This window comes from Mycena indigotica, assembly GCF_014461135.1.
Source record: "Mycena indigotica strain 171206Taipei chromosome Unknown Mind.scaff0003, whole genome shotgun sequence".
Taxonomy (NCBI): domain Eukaryota; kingdom Fungi; phylum Basidiomycota; class Agaricomycetes; order Agaricales; family Mycenaceae; genus Mycena; species Mycena indigotica.
Window position 1 is genome coordinate 2,255,114 of NW_023503002.1, and position 17,835 is coordinate 2,272,948.

Here is a 17,835-nt window from a genome sequence, read left to right on the forward strand (position 1 = left end):
GAGTGGTGGTGGTCATGGTGGAGTGAGAGGATGCAAGGTCACATCGTGCCAGTGCGTGTCATAGGTGAGCACCATCGCTAAGTCCCTTGGGCGCCTTGGCGGCAATTGAATTCTCTCTTACCTCTTCTCCATGTCTACGCAGCCCAGCAGTGAGGGTCAAACACCAACTCCGGACACTAATACGACTGTTCATGACCCTGTCACTCGCTCCAACGTTGCCCTTCGTCGATGGTCATCTGCGAGCCAGTCTTCGTCGTCCAATGAGAGCCTTGTTGTAAATGGCCACCCCGACATCGTACAAAACGCTCAACTCGCCGACCAACTGGATATTACTACCCGCAAAACCAAGATTCAAATGGCAGCTGTCGCGGGTGCTGGGTCTTTCGTTGGAGCAGTTGCCATCCTCATGCTATCCAGAATTTTGGGTAGCTTGATGAATGGGTGGACTGGTTGGGCTATATCCGGAGTGCTTTGCTGCATTCTGGCTGTCGTCTCTGCTAGCTCGGTGTTGTATTATTGGAACCCACCACCACTGGCGCCGCCAATTCAGCTGGATGGCCCAGAAAACCAATTACATCAGGTCTGTGTAGTTCATTTTGTCCTTTGAGCCTTCTCAGCCTTGGTACAGCGAACAACTTCTCCAGAGACTGCACTGTGGTTCAACGCATTTCTCGGCTCACTATGGCCCATCATTAACCCCGCTCTCTTCATTTCGGTTAGCGACATGCTGGAGGATGCTCTCCAGGTGTGTTGAGTTGACATTTGTGTCGGTTCAGGCCTCTCATTGTTCCCTCCCCTCAAGGCCTCTCTTCCGAAATTCATCACTGGCGTCCGTGTCGCAGACATGGGCCAAGGCTCGCAGTCAATCGAAATACTGGAAATTCGAAGTCTCGATACCGACGCTAATGCCAAAGATAGCGACAAACGTGGCGATTTTGTCAATCTGGAGGTCCTCCTTTCATACCATGCGCGTTCACATGGCAAAAGTTTAATGGAGCGCTCGGGAAATCCCCATATCCTAATGGAATTTCTCCTGACTGGGGGGGTCGCTGTCCCTGTGTGGATTGAACTGACGGGCCTCAAAGTTGCAACTCGGATGCGCATCCAGTTGATGCCAAACCCGCCATTCCTGTCTTCCCTCATCTTGACACTTTTGGGTCAACCGAAAGTGACTCTAAAATGCACCCCGATGAACCAGAAATTCGTCAATGTCATGGACATACCCGTTTTGTCTGGCTGGTTACAAAGTGCAATTGATGGTGCTGTTGGCGCCTACGTTGCGCCACGCAGCTTAACCTTGGATTTGAAAACAATGCTTAGTGGCCGTGAAGCTATGGATACCGAAGCATTCGGTGTTCTCGTTGTGATCGCCAAGAGTGCGGTTGGTTTCAGGAATGGGGATGGCGGTAAGTTCTGGGAGTCGGAAGCTGAGCGGCATGGCGACCCATATGTTAGTATTGGCTGGGGTAAATATTCATCTATTTCCTGTTGCAACAAGCATGCTTACCTCTATCTAGGTAAGTGGGGGAAGCCTGTGTGGTCCAGCCGGATCATTGAGAACGAAGGAAACCCGCACTGGGAAGAAATTGCCTTCCTTCTCGTTGGCCCTTCGGAGATCAATGCGAAAGAGAAGTTGCGCGTTCAACTCTGGGACTCAGGTGTGTTGATTTTTAGTCTCTTTTCCGTCACTTATCAAATTGTGTCAGACCGCGGGGCTGCAGATGATCTTCTTGGAACAGTCGAAGTGAACTTGAATGAACTAATGGAGGACTCCAAGACTCTCAATCGAATGTCGTCACGAACCGACTCTTTCACGGACATCGAAGGTAGAAAACAACTTCCTGGTGAACTCCGTTGGGAATGTGGATATTTCGCTAAGACCAGCCTTGAGCAGCATCTAGCACAGAAAGGTGAAAGTTTGGATGAGCTCAAGGCTGATGTTGAGCGACAAACGGAACGGGAGTTGCGAGAGGCGGATTCTATTCAGAAAAATGCCAAAGAAGACATTGAGAACCAGAAGAGAGTCAAGCTCAAAGACCGCGGCGACGAAATAATTGCTGCATGTCCACCGACTGACGAGTGGCCATCGGGAATACTGTCGGTGATGGTGGAGCAAATTGATGGTTTGATCGTGCCCCATCCTCGAAAGAGCAAGATTGGTGAAGGGGAATCGGAGGACCAGAGCGATCATCTTCCCAACGCATACTGCACTATAATTCTGAACCACCAACGTGTCTTTCGTACACGCACCAAGCTCAAAACCAACAAGCCATATGTGAAGTGTCCATTTTTTGTTGTTTTCTATTCGACTCTGAACATTTCCGGCAGTTTTCCGCGAGTACAGAGCGATTTGTCAAAGATTGGCGCACTGCGTCGGTTATGGTCGCTGTTCGTGACCAGCGCTTACACGAAGTTGACCCTCTCATTGGGGTCGTTGTTCTACCACTGAGGACGTTATTTGAGAAACGATCTCAAGTCTCCGGTTCCTACCCATTGACGGGAGGAATCGGCTTTGGCCGCGTCAAGTTGTCACTCGTATTCCGCAGTGTTCAGGCCCAATTGCCCCGATCGCTCATTGGTTGGGATGTGGGCACTTTGGACATCCAGCCATCCGCCCGAGCAACCGACAATCTGCCCAGTGACGTCTCAGCATGCAAACTTGTGCTTCGTACCCTCAACGGAAAGGGCAAACTCCACACTCACGAAGATGGCTGGCAACACGAACGCGGCAAACCAGTTCGTCTGGCTGTGAAGCGTCGATATGCCGAATGCTTACTAATCGAATTCCGCAAACATTCAGTTGGCCCTGACTCAACCTCTGCCTTTTCTGTGCTGTGGATGAAAGACATCGGTGACGATGAAGACAGCACAGTCAATCTGCCTGTGTGGCGGAGTCAAAAGCGGGTTCTCCAGCGCGCGCAGTTCAATACGCAAGAGCCGAAAGATGCGGAACGACTCGGCACCCTCAAGCTGAAGCTCCGTTTGTGGCCGGGTCTTTCCGGCTATCATAAATCACTTGCCGATCATGATCCAAACATTGCCGACGTGATGAAAGTGTTGGATGCGGCAGAGGAGATGCTGCGAGGTGACGGAGATTCGCCTCGTGACTCGTTGTATGATTCGGTCGTCTCGAGCGACTCGGAGGAGGCCCCAGCCCCTGAACCCAAGACGAATGGGGGAATATTATCTGAAATCAAGGACCACAAGAAACGAAGCGATCAACTCCATCGTGAACACCGGGGTCTTATGCAATGGGGGGCGGCAAGGAAGCTCGCTTGGGTGGGTCACAATGTCGAGCAGGTAGCGGGTGGCCTAGAGCAAAAGGTTAAGGGCAAGTTCAAGCATCGTCAAGCAGAGCAGGGAATGGACACTGAAGCCTAGTTTTTTTGTGTTATCGCAACAAATTCATTATTTTCTCTAGGAATTTTACATGCAAAACGGCGGTATGTAATGACAGGATATATACGGGTTAACTAAAGTTCAGTAGTAATGCGAATCGTCAAGCAGTGACGAGAAAAAGGAAGAAAATGCAGTGTTGGGTTGAAAACGAAGTATGTGGCTGTGTGTTCCTATGAAAAATTCCGGTTTCCTCACAAAACGGGGGGGAAAAATTTACAAAAGAATGGATGCTGCTTTAGAGCAAAATTACAAAGCAAGGCCAGCAAGTTTCGTGGGGGCACGGACAGGAATACCCGGACCCCGACCACCACTGCCTCCGGCTAATCCACCATAAGTTGATGACCGATAAGCCATACCCGTTCCCGTTCTTGGACGGGGTCGTGCAATCCCACTGTGTTCAGACATCGGCGTTGTCGGAGTGCTTGGGCCAAAACTCGGCGTGGTGGGTGTTGGTGTGACAGAAGCAAACCCAGAGCTTGTGGGTGTGAGTGCGGGTGATGGTGGACCATACGGTGACGGAGCTCGTGCATATGATGGGGAGGCAGAGAGAAGCGACATTGACGTCGCTGATGTTGATGTAGAGAGGCCAGAGGAAGAAGTGGACAGATTCGAGCTTTCTGTTGACGCAGAAGACGAAGACACTGAACTCGACAATCCGCCAACGCTGATCACTGCTGGAACAGGCACAGGAGCCCGATCACCACCAAGAACAGGCATACGTGGCTGCAAACGAAGTGGGCGCAATGATCGTGACCCGCCAGGTGTTAATGGGGTGGGGGGGAGGCCACCTGGTTGTGGAGTACTCTTCATCGAAACTGCTGATGGTGGTACTATTGACAATGGGTGGGTCACCCCAGTCACCGCTCTCGGACGGATAAGGCTGGCGTTACTTGGACCACGCCTGAGATGAGGTGTTGACGGGAGAGGCTTTTCTTTGTCTGCAGCCATGACACGAAGAACTCTACTGCGACTCCGCATCAATGGTAGGCTCATTGCACTGGTCGTTGTGCTTGTCGACTCTTCTGATTGGATTGACGGCATTCGACGAAGAGAACTCTGGCTCTGAACACGAGAAAGACGGGATGTTGGATCACTACGCCTTTGCCAGCTTGTAGGTGGGGCACTATCTTTGGCAAGTCGGACGCCAAACTCGTCGGTATCCGTATCATCGTATTCACTTTGAGCACGACGGGCATGCGAAATGGATCGCGAAAAGGTTGAGGTCCGAGCAGAGGTCGCTAAACTGGACGAACGACTGAGTCCAAGCTGTGAACGGGAGCGATTAAGGTCGAGAGACGAAATGCGACGGGTGAGAGCACTTGGTGCATCTTCATCCTCTGAATCGCTCCAACCCAGCCCCGTAGTCAGACCTATACCACCACGAAGCAGTTTACCATCACGATGACGAACTCGGCGTTTGGGTGTGTCTCTCGTATCCCTAGGCGGTACAGTCTTTGTACGAGATGTTGAGGCAGAGGAAGGGGTAAGAGTGGGAGTATCTTCCGTCAGGAGTTTGCTCTGCGGGGACAAAAAGCCATGTTGCAGCATGAGTTGACTATGTGGAGCTAGTAAGATTAGGAATGACAGACAATAGGCAACACGTACGGCAATGATGTATGCAGGTCCAAATCAGAGTCCGACTCGTGAGGGTCATCCCAAGCAACGGAATGCAGTGATTCCTCCGACCGGGTGGAGTCTGGGAAGCCAAACGTGAAGGCGTTGCTTCTCTTGGACGAGACTGAAAAAATGGTGTCGCGTTGCTTGCCATAGTCATCAATGAAGTCCTCTTCCCAGGGTTCATATACAGATGCGACACCTCTCGACAGACTATTAAGACGAGGCCTGGGAGTTGTTGCCAGGATGGAAGTGATGTCAGGGGAGACGGCTCTGGTTGGCTCAGCAGGGGAGTCGAGAGCGTCAAAGTCGGGTTCGGTGTCGCTGTCTGTGGTTGGGATAGCGACAGAGTTGAGAGCAATACTCTCTCGACGGGGTTGGTGAGTCCTTGGAGGTGTTGTGCGTGGTAGGCGGGGAGTAGGCATGACTGAGGGAACAGCGACTGATAAGTCCTCCAGTTCGTCTAAAGGGGCCTTCTGAATCAGAGGGGCGTTGGCTAGCAAGTCGTCGCTCGGCTCATCATGCTCGTCAACGGAGAATACGAGACTGGGTTGGTGTAGACTGTGGGCAGGGGAGGACGGTGTTTGTGGTGTTGAAATGCTGAGTAAAGAGTCACTCCGGGTGCTAGCAATCGAATCGCGGTTCCCGTTAAAAGAAAGTTTGGATGAACGGCGCGAGCGCGAAACACCAGTACTTTGTAGGAAAAGAAGGGTGTCTGCGTCTGAAATTCGGCTTGGGCCAGGGACTGGGGGTAAAGGTCCAAGGGGAGGTCGAGAAGGAGGAGGATTAGAGAATTGTGGGGTTGAAGGCGATGGGATGAAGGTAGGCGGTTGAGGAAATGCGTCCAAATCCAGCAGCAACGGAGCGGGCGGCGCCATTGGTGAGGGAAAGAAGGAAGCGCAAATCAAATTGTGTGACATGGAGACGTTGAAAAAAACCGAATCTTGTGCTTGCCATATTGAACGTCGCCGTCATTGTCGAAAGGCTAATTCCCAACAACAAGTGGCATATCAGACACTTTCTGGCTGCTCACTGTCCGCCATGGTGCGAAAGATCGGTCCAGATTCGAGCGGAAAATGGCTCCTAACAATAGCGGTCGACATCAACCACCTGAGCTAACCTTCGTTAAAATATACTGTTTACCTCCACTCAGGCACCGACATACACACTTCCACAGCTTCGTCGAAGCCACTACAGTCCTACACTTGGAGCACTTGTTCTTTCGACGGAGGCCCGTGTCATGATATACTCTTCGTCACCCGACCATTCTCCAGCCCAACTTAAAGGGGAGGAGGGGAATTTCTCCGCAGGCAGCTACTCATGATTCAGGCTACTTGTTTCGTCTTGTTTTTTGTTGCGACGGCCTTGGGGCGCGGTATGTTGCTTCACCTTTTTGCCAATATTGGTCCTAATCTGTCACCCCAGCTTGCCCCGCCATCCCATCGCTCACTTCTTTCAATTCAAGCACTCTTCCCGATCCATTCACCTTTGCAAATGGTCGCAAAGTTTTGACGACCCAGGATTGGGCATGCCGACGCGCCGAGATTAGCACTCTTCTGCAGCGAGACGAGTTGGGTCTCATGCCTGCTGACCCTCAAGACCTCACCGCAGCTTTCTCTGGCAAGACTTTGACCATCACCGTCACCGATAATAACAAAACATTGACCTTTGCACCCACAATCACCTTTCCCACCACTGGCCAAGGTCCCTTCCCTGCTCTCATTGCCATGGGGGGGATCTCGATCCCTTCTCCTCCGGGAGTTGCTATCATCAACTTCAACAATGAAGCAATGGCCAATCAAGACACGGCTGCTTCACGCGGTCTGGGTCTTTTCTACGATTTCTTCGGGACGGATGCATCTGCAGGTATTTTCTGCGTGAAACCATATTAAGCCACTTGTTCAATGTCTTATAGGTGCGATGATGGCTTGGGCTTGGGCCGTTCGCCGCATTGTTGATGCTCTTGAAAAGACGCCTACGGCCAACATTGATCTTGCGAAAATCGGTGTTACAGGTTGCTCGCGAAATGGTAAAGGCGCACTTGTTGCCGGCGCCTTTGAACCACGCATTACCTTGACGATCCCCCAAGAATCTGGCTCTGGCGGCACAGACACATGGCGCATTTCCGATGCGATACTCGCTAATGGAACTCTGACCCAAACTGCGTCGGAAATTATCCAGGAAAATGTTTGGTTTTCGCCGAATTTCGACCAATTTGCCAACACTTCTGTCAACCAACTTCCATTCGATCACCATATGCTCATAGGAATGGTCGCCCCACGAGCGTTGTTCGCTATCGATAACTTGGGTTATGACTGGCTCGGACCATTCTCTTCTTATGGCGCCCTTGTTGCTGGGCGAACCATATGGCAAGCCATGGGGGTCGCTGACAAGATGGGTTTCTCCCAGGCAGCCAACCACACACATTGCGTCTTCCCATCTGAGCAGCAAGGCCAACTTAACGCTTTCGTTGACCGCTTCCTCCTTGGACAGGATGTGAGCACCGCTAATATCACAACCACTGCAGGAACGTATAGCTTTGTTGTTCCTAATGCTGAATGGGCACCATGGCGTGTCCCTGTGTTGAAAAAGCGGTTGTAGCAAGCGTATATACTGAAATGAAATTACATCATCTGCTACTACTCTTAATCGAACAGACCAAAGCCCATGTCGTCGTCAGACTCCTCCTACGCAAACGTTGTTAGCGCAAGCCAGCTTTGCTGTAGTATTATATTCACCTTTTCTTCCTCCTTTTCTTCTTTCTTCTCTTCAGCAGCTGCAGCAGCGGGCGCACCACCAGAAGCACCGCCGGACGAGGCAACACCACCTCCTCCACCAGAGGGAACAGATGCAAGTTTACCAGAGCCCTCAGCGATCAGCTGATAAGAAAATGAGAAGAAAATAAACTAGGCATCAAGAAATTCCGTACCTCGTCAATGGACTTGTCCTTGAGCTCGGAAACGAGCTTGTTGAGACGATCCTCGTCAGCGTCGATGTTGACAGTAGCAAGAAGAGACTTGATGTCAGCAGCGGAGGGCGACGCGTTGCCGCCGATTTGGAGGAGAAGGTAGGCAGCAATGTAACGCATTTTTATACGAGTTTTTAGTGTTTGGAAGAGTTTCGGCTAGCCACAAATCGCTATCGACATTGAGGGTGACCGAGCTGGGAGTTTTGTGGTCAACACACCTTTAATCCACGAAGGGAAGACTTGAGGACGGGACCAAGATTGATTTTTCGTTGGCACGTCACGACGCTTGACTTACCAGTTGTCACAGTAAGCGTGACGTGACACATTCCTCTCCAAGACACAAATCGCCATGGTCAGCTCGAAGTCGCTGCTCGTTGAGTACATTGCTCACTTATTCCCAGGCCGACGCTAGCGTCACTGATCCCGCCCTTGCCGCTGAGCTCAAGAAAAAGAGGACATTCCGTACCTTCTCGTATCGTGGAATCGAGCTCGAAAAACTGCTCGACCTGAGCAATGAGGATGTGTGTTGCCGTTTTATTTCTCGTCGAATCCTAAACTTCCATGCTAGTTTGTTGAACTTGTTCATGCCCGTGCTCGTCGTCGGTTCCAACGCGGTTTGAAGCGTCGCCCTATGGGTCTGATCAAAAAGCTCCGGAAAGCAAAGAAGGAGGCTCCCCCGAATGAAAAGCCTACTGCTGTTAAGACCCACCTCCGCGACATGATTATCGTCCCGGAGATGATTGGTAGCGTTGTTGGTATCTACAACGGCAAGGTGCGTAGCCAAATTCTGTCCCAAGATTCTTTACGCTGAACATGCAATAGACTTTCAACAACGTTGAAATCAAGCCCGAGATGACGGGCCACTATCTGGCCGAGTTCTCGTGCTCCTACAAACCCGTTAAGCACGGTCGTCCTGGTGTAAGTGACACCTGTGGTTGCCGCCTGAAAAATCTGACTTTCCTAATAGATCGGTGCTACTCACTGTAAGCCTCGTTGTCCCTCCAAGTTTAACCCCAGTCTTATCGCGATGTCCTCTCCTTTCAGCTTCACGATTGTACGTCCAGTCTTTGATTTTGGTCTACTTGAGTTTGACTGTTCTACCAGCATTCCCCTCAAGTAGGAGCGTCACATTTATGTTCATGTCTCTTTTTACAAAATTCATATGACTATGAAATGCTCACTGTGTGAACTGAGTAAGGACCCACATTAGATGTGTCGTCACGCGGTCACATGCTTTTGTTTCTTGTACTTCATGTTGGACCTACCACCGACCCTGCTGCAGTATATCTTCTCTCTACCTCTTGACCATATCGTCGCTGGCATCCCAGATCGCGAAGCCAAGAATCTGCCTCCTCCAAGCAAGTCCATTCAGCTTGAAATTGCAACAGCATTTCCACCACTACTAGCCCTGCTTGGTCTGGGCAGCGTGTCAGTCCTGTTAGCTGCATTGCTTCTGCCCGGCAACGGCAAACCTACTCTAAATGGCACGCTTTCTGAGGCCACAGTGCTTCGAATACATGCGTTGGCGGCACATCAGCCTCACCGCCTGCCCGACAGCGATGGCGACCCCGACGACACAATCCCGGCTCTCCCATTCTCAAAATCTCCACGAAAACAAAGTCTCTTGATATTCTGGCTCCTTGCTCTCTTTCTTGTGGGGATGCTAGCATATATTTTTCGAGTCACGTGGGCGGCCACTCTCTCGTCATTCATCGCAGAGAAACGACACTCGCTATCGTGGACGCTGACCATAACGATATCAATACTCCTCGCCAAAATTGCGGGCCCGCTCACACGATTCGTGCTTGTGTTCGTCCCCATCGCTAATGCTATTGCTCAATGGGGCAAGTACGCTTTCGTGTTACTCTCCGTTCGCCCAGTCGCGCTTCTGCAGCCTTTATATATGGCAAGCACTCGGGTCGTTCACCATAACTTCCCCAACTTGACTGTCGACCATCCGATCCAAACCCAAATTGATAAACTGTTTGCCTTGGCGTCGAGCGTCTTGAGCGTCTTGGGTGGCTATCGGCTTGCTGCTGCACGCGTCGCAAGAAACCACACAACCGCTATTAAATGGACGACGCACTCGTTCGACAGTTTTTTCCAACTGAAGACTTGGCCGTATCTGCCACTTGAGCAAATGCGCAGTCTAACAGCGACGATAATCAGGCATGTTCTCGCGTTCTCGTTGGGGGGTACAACATGGGCGTCAAGTTCGCGACACAAGCTCTATGTAGGTCGCATTACCAATAGTCAATCCACCAGCTCTAAATACGTTCATAGGCGATGTTGGGTCCTGCGCTCCTTGTAACACTCAATGAGGTTTACTACTACTGCACGGTATGTTGGGCTTGCGGGTCCCAAACTACCAAGAATTGACGAGTCTTAGTATACCCCTCCACGCACAGAGTTCGAAATTGCTCTCGATCCTGTTCGCATGGCCCTCCAGAGTCAAAAGTCGACTCTGGATCGGCAGCAAATTCTGTTCCAACGTTTGGCCGTAGAACAGGCTGATTTCAAGCAGTCTTTAATGCAAAGCTTAGACCGGCATTTCGCCAACCTCAGGGAAGCGGAGTAAGTCGTACATAGGCAAGTACAGTTGATGTAGAGAACGAAGAGTCTGTATGTAAGGAACAACAACAACAACAACAAACAAACAACAACAATCGAGCAGCGACAATCGAGAGAGGAATCAATAAGTAATGCATGACTGAACGAGAGACTACCACCATCTAGCCCATTTCCCTGGACTACCTTCCACAGGATTGGGGCTACTGTACAGATCGCCTTTGGCATAAAGTCCGGCAGGACTTTCCCCGCCAACAGCAGCCTTAAAACTGCTTAATTCTTCATCTAACATCGTTGAGGGATCATGAGGGTCGAAAATGCCAACGCCTCTTCGACCGCTACTGGGCGTGCGGAATGGCGATAAGCTAAGCATATTACCACCAGGAGTGCGGAATGGTGAGCTACTATCACTCGGAAGGAGTAATCTCCGCTGCGGTGTGACGGGGAATAGCCCCGAATTAGACGAGGCAGCCAGTTTCCCCTTGCGAGAAGGTGTTCTTAATGGATCGTGTGGTTCGTCATCTATATCGTCACGTGCTGCAGAGATGCGGGCAGGCGAGCCAGAAATAAAAGAATAGCCTGCACTTGGACTAGAAAGAAGTCCCTTTCTGAAGGACGGGGTGGGCGACGCATTTCTCGGTGGGGTTGATGGAACCACAGGTACGGATTTGTGCTTTTTGTGTTTCGCAGATTTGGATGATCTGGCTGCAGTAGCTGTCTTGCGACGGTGAAGAGTGGGAGAGGAAGACGGCCGATGCTACAAGAATTAAGTATTTTATCATCTAGGTCAAGTCGGAGAATGCGCTACCTTGCTTGCAGTGCGTTTCCGCGTAGTTCCTTGAGAAAGAAGGAGCAATGGCACATCGTCGTCGTCTGAATCTGAGTCTGACTTGTCTTCCGCGATAACCAAATCAATGCCGGGCTGAAGTGTCTCAGCATCGCTGGTTGATTTAGTTGTGTCGTCGACTACAGCAAGCTCAGTCTCCGCTTGTTCCAAGTCGTCTTCGACAATGACCGCCGAGTTCTCCTCAACTTCTTGCTCCGGATCACTTAAAGGCATTGGACTTGACGAGCTAGCATGCGGGGTAAGGGCGGGAACCGACGACGGCGGAGAGGAGGAAGGCTGCAGGCCAGTAGACGAAGGAGGTAGCTCTTCATCACTTTCTGGCTCTACCACATTCTTGGCTGGAGACGAAGATATCAGACGGTAAGATGATGATTTGGGGATACGAGGAAATATAATGTCGGCTGTGGAGTACGTTGGGGCGGTGGAAACGCAGGTCTCATAGTATGTTTGTTGCTGCGTCGTTGGACGCTTACTCTTCCCAGGTTTGTCATGAACGAGATCTGGTAAAAGACCAGGAGGTTGTGATGCAAACTGTGGACTGGGAAGTAAGTCTGTGGAAGCAGTCTTTGGCCGCTTGGCAACTTGAGGGCTGCTCTCAACCTCGTCATCGTCATCATCCACTTCATCCATTCCCCGTTTTTTCGCTTTTGGTGGAGGACGTGTGACGGTGATTCCGCCGCCGCCTCTTTTCAGCGAACCAGGCTTCCGGTAACCTCCGCTCGCGAAACAGTGCAAGTCTTCATCGAGAATTGCCCAATATGACCGGCCAGCAGACCGTTCTCTAGTGATCTTGCGGAAGTGAACGGTAGTGCTCAACACATGTCGTATACTGTTCATCCACGTTCGTTCGCCACGCTTAAAGTGAGGATAGACCGTACAAATCCAATCATAAATCTCCTGGAGAGTAAGGCGATGGTCCTTGGAAGAAAGAATTGCCTGTCCGATAATTCCAGCATATGAGTGATGCGGGCGTTGAGTAGAGTATGGTCCCGGTGGGAGCGTATATGGAAGCCCTTTCGTGCTGCCAGAGACTTCTTGGACAGGAGATGACACGGTGTCAACTCTTCGGGCTACCGGTGATGACGCAGGTGATGAATCGTCGGGAGGCGAAGATGGGGGGAGTGGTGATTTCTGAGGCGAAACTGCGAGTGATTGGGTATTCTGCGATCCCTTGACTGGCGTTTGAGGTAGCGTCGTGCCTTGACTACGGAATGGAAGCGACAAGAATTGGCTTTCAGTACCATAGTTTGGATAGTAGTAGTATGGATATGGGCGGTTGGTGGCACTACGTGGAATTGAGGGGGACTGCGTCGTCGTGGTAGCCTGTCATCAATCTAAGTCCACAAGAGAAAAAAATGCTTGTGGCAACGTCACACACCAGTCCTGAGGCATCTCGGTAGTGACTGGTGCGTGTGGGAGTTAAATTGGAGGACTAATAGCAGATTAGTTGCATAAAATCGCGTTGGCTAGCTGGACACACCGAGGCGACTGGTAGGTCATGTGCAACATCTTTTGTGGGCTCTGAGCGTGATGGGCCAGGAGTAGGAGAAGAGTCTCTAGCAGAGCTATCTGGTGGGTCTGTCTCGCGCTTCTTGGACCTCCTCTGCTTTCGGTGAAGCCGCTGTCGTTCGAGGACCAACTCCATGTTATCAAGGGGTCGGGTCAGAAGATTTTCGCTGTCTTTTTCAACGGGCGCTGGGCTCGAGGACGCGTCACGCGTGGAGTTAGAGGTCGACCCCATTATTTGACGCGTCAATGGGGCCGCTTCACTACTCGACCGCGACACTGGACGCGACTGCGACGAGGTTGGTGGGAGCTGGGATACGGTACGCGACGAGTTGGTGCTATCTTGGGTGAGAAACTGTCTCATCTGGTCACTGCGACGATTCAGATCCTCCTTGGTGATTCCCAGCGTGTTTAAAAGTTGGGAGAGGGGTGAGGTAGGTGTGTCTCCCATTTGGGGTATGAGGTCACAGAGCGCGAAAAGTGGAAATATGACGTGTCGTGGAGCGTTGGAAAGATGGTGGGCAGCGACGGTGAGTGGGGGGAGAGAGCAGCGAGCAGCGAAAAGCCGCTTGAGTATAGAGAATACAAGAAGAGGGTTACAGCGTTACATATGTCACACCCATCACACATCGATTGTCTACGGGTTGAAGTCTGTCGTAAAAAAACCAAACTCAGTTCATCGTTCCTTATGCTAACTACCACGTACCTTCCTCGTCCACTAACGTATTTTCATCAAGGCATGCCTCAATATACTCAGAAGTTACAAGACGCCTTCGTTTCGGCCTACCCTCGTCAGTCCTAATCGTGGGAAAAAAACAATAATCACACACTTGGACGTTCGTTTGATGAGCTCCACCCGCCGACTTGTGTCGCGTTTATCAAGCACCACGTGTGTTAGCTTGACGTCGTTGAGGTCAACAACTTTGCCGCCATGCTTCCCGATAACTGCTTCCAGTTCCGCAAAGCTAGGCTGGTTTCAATAGGAGCGACTAGGAAACAACAATCACCTCTTTTCGACGGCAGCTTCCTGCTTGTCCTTCACCTTCATCCCATTTTGGCGTGCATTAGTTGGCGTGTCGAGATAGAAACATCTGGATGGGGTCAGTCTGGTTGTACGATGCCACGGAAACATTTACAGATGCTTGAAAATCATTTCTTGGTCATATTCCATCGCAGTGTCGTCCTCACCCATCCTCGCCTCTTCCTGTATACGGTCAGATAAGTCATGTGCACGAAGCACTGAGAAACCTCTTCTAAGCTGATGTCTGCATCTAGAGTGGGTTTCACATCTAACCAGTCATCCTCAGGCTGGTCAACTAGATTCACATCGTCGTTATCAGAGTCATTCTCCGTCTCTGAATCGGATAATGCTGCTTTGGCGTCGTTTGCGAGGTTGGGTTCATCAGCCTCAACTTTGAACCACTCCTTTAATGTTCCTTCCTCCTCAAGTTTGGGATCAATGACTTTTTCCTCGTCCTCCAACTTGGTGTCAGTAGTCGTTGCCATTGCATCTCCCGTAGACAGATCATCTCCGTCTTCTTCATGGTCGTATTCATCGTGCGCTCGACGGGCCTCCGTGGCGTGGATAAAGTACCTAAACCAAACCATTCACTGGATTCAAGGTCAGAGTATCAAATGTTACTTTTTGCGAAACGGTGCTCTTCCGCCCAAGGACACTGAATCCTTGATCCATTTGGGTTTGATAACGTCATAGAGACCTTTTCTGATGTGGCTTTGGACTGTGATGGCTGGACATATGTCAGCGATACGGGCTAACAAAAGTGGACTGAACGCAAACCCTGTTCTGGACCTTCGTAAACTAGGAATACAGAAGACTCAGGGGGAGTTTTTGGCGGTATCTGGAGCATTTTCCCGCCATGAGATTTGATCCTGCATGATAGTCAGAAGATGAACTGGGTACTATGCGAGAGTAGCAACAGCTTGGAAAGCTCTTTCTTATCTTCTTCCCGGGTTGGAGACTTCATATTAGGTAATATCACTGCGAATAGGATGGTCAATAAACACCAACGGAAGGTGAACGCTTTACCGAATGTGGTCTTAGAGAATATGTCGGATTCAACTTGAATGTTGCCTAGTTTCTCGCCCTTGAAGACCGATAGCAATTCCACCTGGATTACGAGTCGGAAAACCAAGAGCTATGTGGGGAATGGAGGATGCCTTTTTGGTCTCGGTAACCTTTCTTCGTTTCTTGGAACTGTTTTGGTAAGATGGTGGTGTCTTATGTGTAGAGAGCGATTACCCCGTATCACTTTCTAATACCCGTTTCTTGACTGTGAGCAGACTAGCAAGAACCGCTAAGAGTGCAATCAGTGAACGAATGTCCCATGATTGTAGATCCAATCAACCTGATGCGGTCATACAGTCTTCGACCATCAGGTCATCTCGAATAGAGAGAGCTCGAGGAAATCGCATCGTGTAGCCGAGGTGGTATTGTTCTAGTGATATGATGAGTGTTTTACCACGCAGATGGGTAGAGACATACCTGATATCACTATTTCTGCCGCTTTCACTTTTAAAATGAACGAGCTTCACTGATGAGTATGAAGTTCACGAGCAAATAAGGACCTACTCTTCCGGTAATATGTACACATCACCTTTGTCCTCGTGGGATTTTTTGGCGGTTTGCAGGAAACTAGGGGGATTCTTTGGGTCCCATATCTTCCATGGGAGCGAGCGGACCCAGACATAATCAGCAAAAGAGAGTCCCGATCCAATGCGCACGAATGAGCTGTACCTAGATTTTATGATAAGAAGGAGTTAATGAAGAGGGGGAATCTTGAACTTGGGCTCCTCGTCGGGATCCGTAGGTTGTCGTCGGTCGTCCAGCACCGCGCAAATAAGAGTCGAAACACCACCACCACGATTACCACTGCCGTAGTTCGCCGCAACCACGAGAACGTCGACGGTTTCGCCCATCCCATCCTACCAAAAAGCTGCGGTCGGATTCAGAATGACAAGGTATCGTCGCACCATATATTCAGGTTTGACCTGGACAGTGTCAGCCAAGCGAATATTTGATATCTAGAAACGTTGCCAACTTTAATCCAATCCAAGTTTCGTCCATTTAATATGTACTGAGAGGCTGGGTGTTTAATCACAAGGCCTTCGCCTCTGGCTTCCATGATCTCGTCCATCCTTTGGCGCACGTCTTTGGCCGTTCTACCGCGATATTCGGCAGCGTATTCAATTCGGCCTTTGATTTCTTTGAAGCACTTCCTCATGTTGTTCTTACGGAATGAGACAGGCTTTTCGATGAGCGATTGCCCATTGAGATACAACAGGTCAAAGACCTTGACTGCAAAATAGTCAGACCAGGTTGGGACGGAGAAAACTCAAATGACAGCATGGGCGAGGGTTATGCTCTTTCTTGGACTTGTCTGTGATCGTTTGTCAAATAGAATTCTGAAAACCGGTCAAATGCACACCGAGAGCAGCCGTTTTGAGAGTTCCGAACGGAAGATTGCGCTCGGAAACAGGGTCCCAGACGAGCATCTCCCCATCCAGAATGATGCTTTTTATCTTTAGTGCGTCGTGTCGGTTGGTAGACAACATGGCTCACTCTTCAACGCGAGGGTCAAATGCTTTAGCAATATACGGTGTCAAACTACCCGTGCCAACATGTTTTCCGTAGAGATAAGTGTAGTCTTTTCCCTTTCTGCAAGGAAGTGAGATGCTTCGACTTGATAAAGAGAAGCAAGACCTCGAACAATAGAAATATTCGTTTCCACGCTTATGTAATTGCATACGTTCACCATCGAGCTTTTCCTCGATATAAAATTCCGTTCCGCCCATTTCTTTCACGGTGGCTTCTATGGTGCGAGTAGGGCGCTTACAAAGCATGGGGGCGAAAGCAGCGCAAAGTTTGACTGCTTTATCCTACAAAAGATTAGCGTGAAGAAAATGTTCCGAAAGCAGGTTGGGAACCTCTTTATTTAGTCGAGTGGAAGGATCCCAGAGTTGCCACGCAACTTTCTTCAGGTCAGAACAGGTATTGTAGAGATCCTGCGCGTCTGGATGGAAAACTGAAAAGACGGTCGTTTCCTTGACTGAGATGACCATGTCTATACCATTGCGTGTGAGAGACTTGTGCGGAGAAATGTGAGGCAGGGAAGGATACCTTTTAGAATGATTCGAGTAATCCATCGCTGCTCCTCTGGGGTACAGCGGTCATAGACTCGTTGAAGAATGCTTGACTGTTCTTGCCTAGGTAGTGATGAGCAGAGTCGTCGTGTTTCTGAAAACAGTACTGTTTGCCCATGTTCTTGCACAAGTCGTCCAGAACATCATTCAAGTCATCCACTGAAAGGGACCCTTCAATCACTGAAGAACGCTTGTTGACCACCTCGTATAGGACGGTAGGGAAGTCGCCAGACGCTTTCTAAAATCAAACCTCAGAGTCATGCAGAGACGTATAGACAGCAAACACATTTTGCTCCGTGGGTTTTTTCCAGTTCAGGAGTCGAATCGCATCGGGGTCTCTTAGTCCAAGCGGGATGAGTTTGATGTACGCTTTAGCAAGTGTCTTCTCCTTTAAGCCATAGACAGCGCGCTCCCGGTCTTTCTATACGGAGAGCGTTAAATTTATAAGCTCAAGGAGTTGAGCCAGCTTGCCTGGGGCAATATTAAACGCAATACTGGGTATAGGTCGTATCCCTTCTCATCTCTCCAATGCTAACGAAGACTTGGAGACTGTGTGAAGACGACAAGGCCTAGACATACGTTGAACCACGTGGCAATGAGTTTCTTCCTTCGATCCTGCTTTCGCTCATTCGACAAGCGGTCGAAGAGAGCAGCAAGAATACTAAAGGGTGCGCTGCCCGTATTCTCGGGCGGTGTCGGGTAGTCGCTAGGGTCTGACTTGGATTTGAAGACGGTGTCTGTCGCCATAACCAGTCGCGTGTGGGCGTTCGAA

The 17,835-nt window shown here is 50.2% G+C and overlaps 7 protein-coding genes across 7 annotated transcripts; 4 read left to right on the forward strand and 3 right to left on the reverse strand.

The window, feature by feature from the left end:
* Positions 1-130: 130 nt before the first annotated feature.
* MIND_00343200 (Meiotically up-regulated 190 protein) lies at positions 131-3,381 on the forward strand (the record flags this gene model as incomplete). The annotated part of the gene is made up of 6 exons (XM_037360279.1): positions 131-580; positions 629-745; positions 803-1,466; positions 1,518-1,658; positions 1,707-2,275; positions 2,329-3,381. 6 exons carry the CDS (start codon positions 131-133, stop codon positions 3,379-3,381), a joined length of 2,994 nt encoding a protein of 997 aa, XP_037223164.1.
* Positions 3,382-3,645: 264 nt separating this feature from the next.
* MIND_00343300 (Ribosomal protein 60S) lies at positions 3,646-5,906 on the reverse strand (the record flags this gene model as incomplete). Its single annotated transcript, XM_037360280.1, has 2 exons — positions 5,005-5,906; positions 3,646-4,954 (listed from the first exon to the last, which is right to left on the reverse strand). Exons 1-2 carry the CDS (start codon positions 5,889-5,891, stop codon positions 3,646-3,648), a joined length of 2,196 nt encoding a protein of 731 aa, XP_037223165.1. The 5' UTR covers positions 5,892-5,906.
* Positions 5,907-6,333: 427 nt separating this feature from the next.
* Positions 6,334-7,614, forward strand: MIND_00343400 (uncharacterized protein; the record flags this gene model as incomplete). Its single annotated transcript, XM_037360281.1, has 3 exons — positions 6,334-6,388; positions 6,439-6,879; positions 6,929-7,614. The coding sequence occupies 3 exons, from the start codon at positions 6,334-6,336 to the stop codon at positions 7,612-7,614; spliced, it is 1,182 nt and encodes a 393-aa protein (XP_037223166.1).
* A 44-nt stretch (positions 7,615-7,658) lies between these two features.
* Positions 7,659-8,101, reverse strand: MIND_00343500 (Ribosomal protein 60S; the record flags this gene model as incomplete). Its single annotated transcript, XM_037360282.1, has 3 exons — positions 7,659-7,700; positions 7,752-7,892; positions 7,943-8,101. 3 exons carry the CDS (start codon positions 8,099-8,101, stop codon positions 7,659-7,661), a joined length of 342 nt encoding a protein of 113 aa, XP_037223167.1.
* Positions 8,102-8,330: 229 nt separating this feature from the next.
* MIND_00343600 (40S ribosomal protein) lies at positions 8,331-9,169 on the forward strand (the record flags this gene model as incomplete). The annotated part of the gene is made up of 6 exons (XM_037360283.1): positions 8,331-8,333; positions 8,383-8,502; positions 8,550-8,753; positions 8,804-8,899; positions 8,949-9,035; positions 9,086-9,169. The coding sequence occupies 6 exons, from the start codon at positions 8,331-8,333 to the stop codon at positions 9,167-9,169; spliced, it is 594 nt and encodes a 197-aa protein (XP_037223168.1).
* Positions 9,170-9,233: 64 nt separating this feature from the next.
* On the forward strand, positions 9,234-10,559 carry MIND_00343700 (uncharacterized protein; the record flags this gene model as incomplete). Its single annotated transcript, XM_037360284.1, has 3 exons — positions 9,234-10,214; positions 10,265-10,321; positions 10,371-10,559. 3 exons carry the CDS (start codon positions 9,234-9,236, stop codon positions 10,557-10,559), a joined length of 1,227 nt encoding a protein of 408 aa, XP_037223169.1.
* A 2,980-nt stretch (positions 10,560-13,539) lies between these two features.
* Positions 13,540-17,810, reverse strand: MIND_00343800 (DNA ligase; the record flags this gene model as incomplete). The annotated part of the gene is made up of 28 exons (XM_037360285.1): positions 13,540-13,553; positions 13,609-13,685; positions 13,733-13,867; positions 13,910-13,993; positions 14,039-14,106; positions 14,151-14,496; positions 14,545-14,650; positions 14,701-14,792; positions 14,841-14,901; positions 14,950-15,031; positions 15,081-15,117; positions 15,163-15,217; positions 15,269-15,358; positions 15,406-15,449; positions 15,493-15,657; positions 15,706-15,845; positions 15,894-15,911; positions 15,962-16,218; positions 16,265-16,300; positions 16,349-16,434; positions 16,483-16,578; positions 16,624-16,799; positions 16,848-16,984; positions 17,041-17,126; positions 17,171-17,301; positions 17,350-17,484; positions 17,535-17,594; positions 17,643-17,810. The coding sequence occupies 28 exons, from the start codon at positions 17,808-17,810 to the stop codon at positions 13,540-13,542; spliced, it is 2,982 nt and encodes a 993-aa protein (XP_037223170.1).
* Between the last annotated feature and the right edge of the window lie 25 nt (positions 17,811-17,835).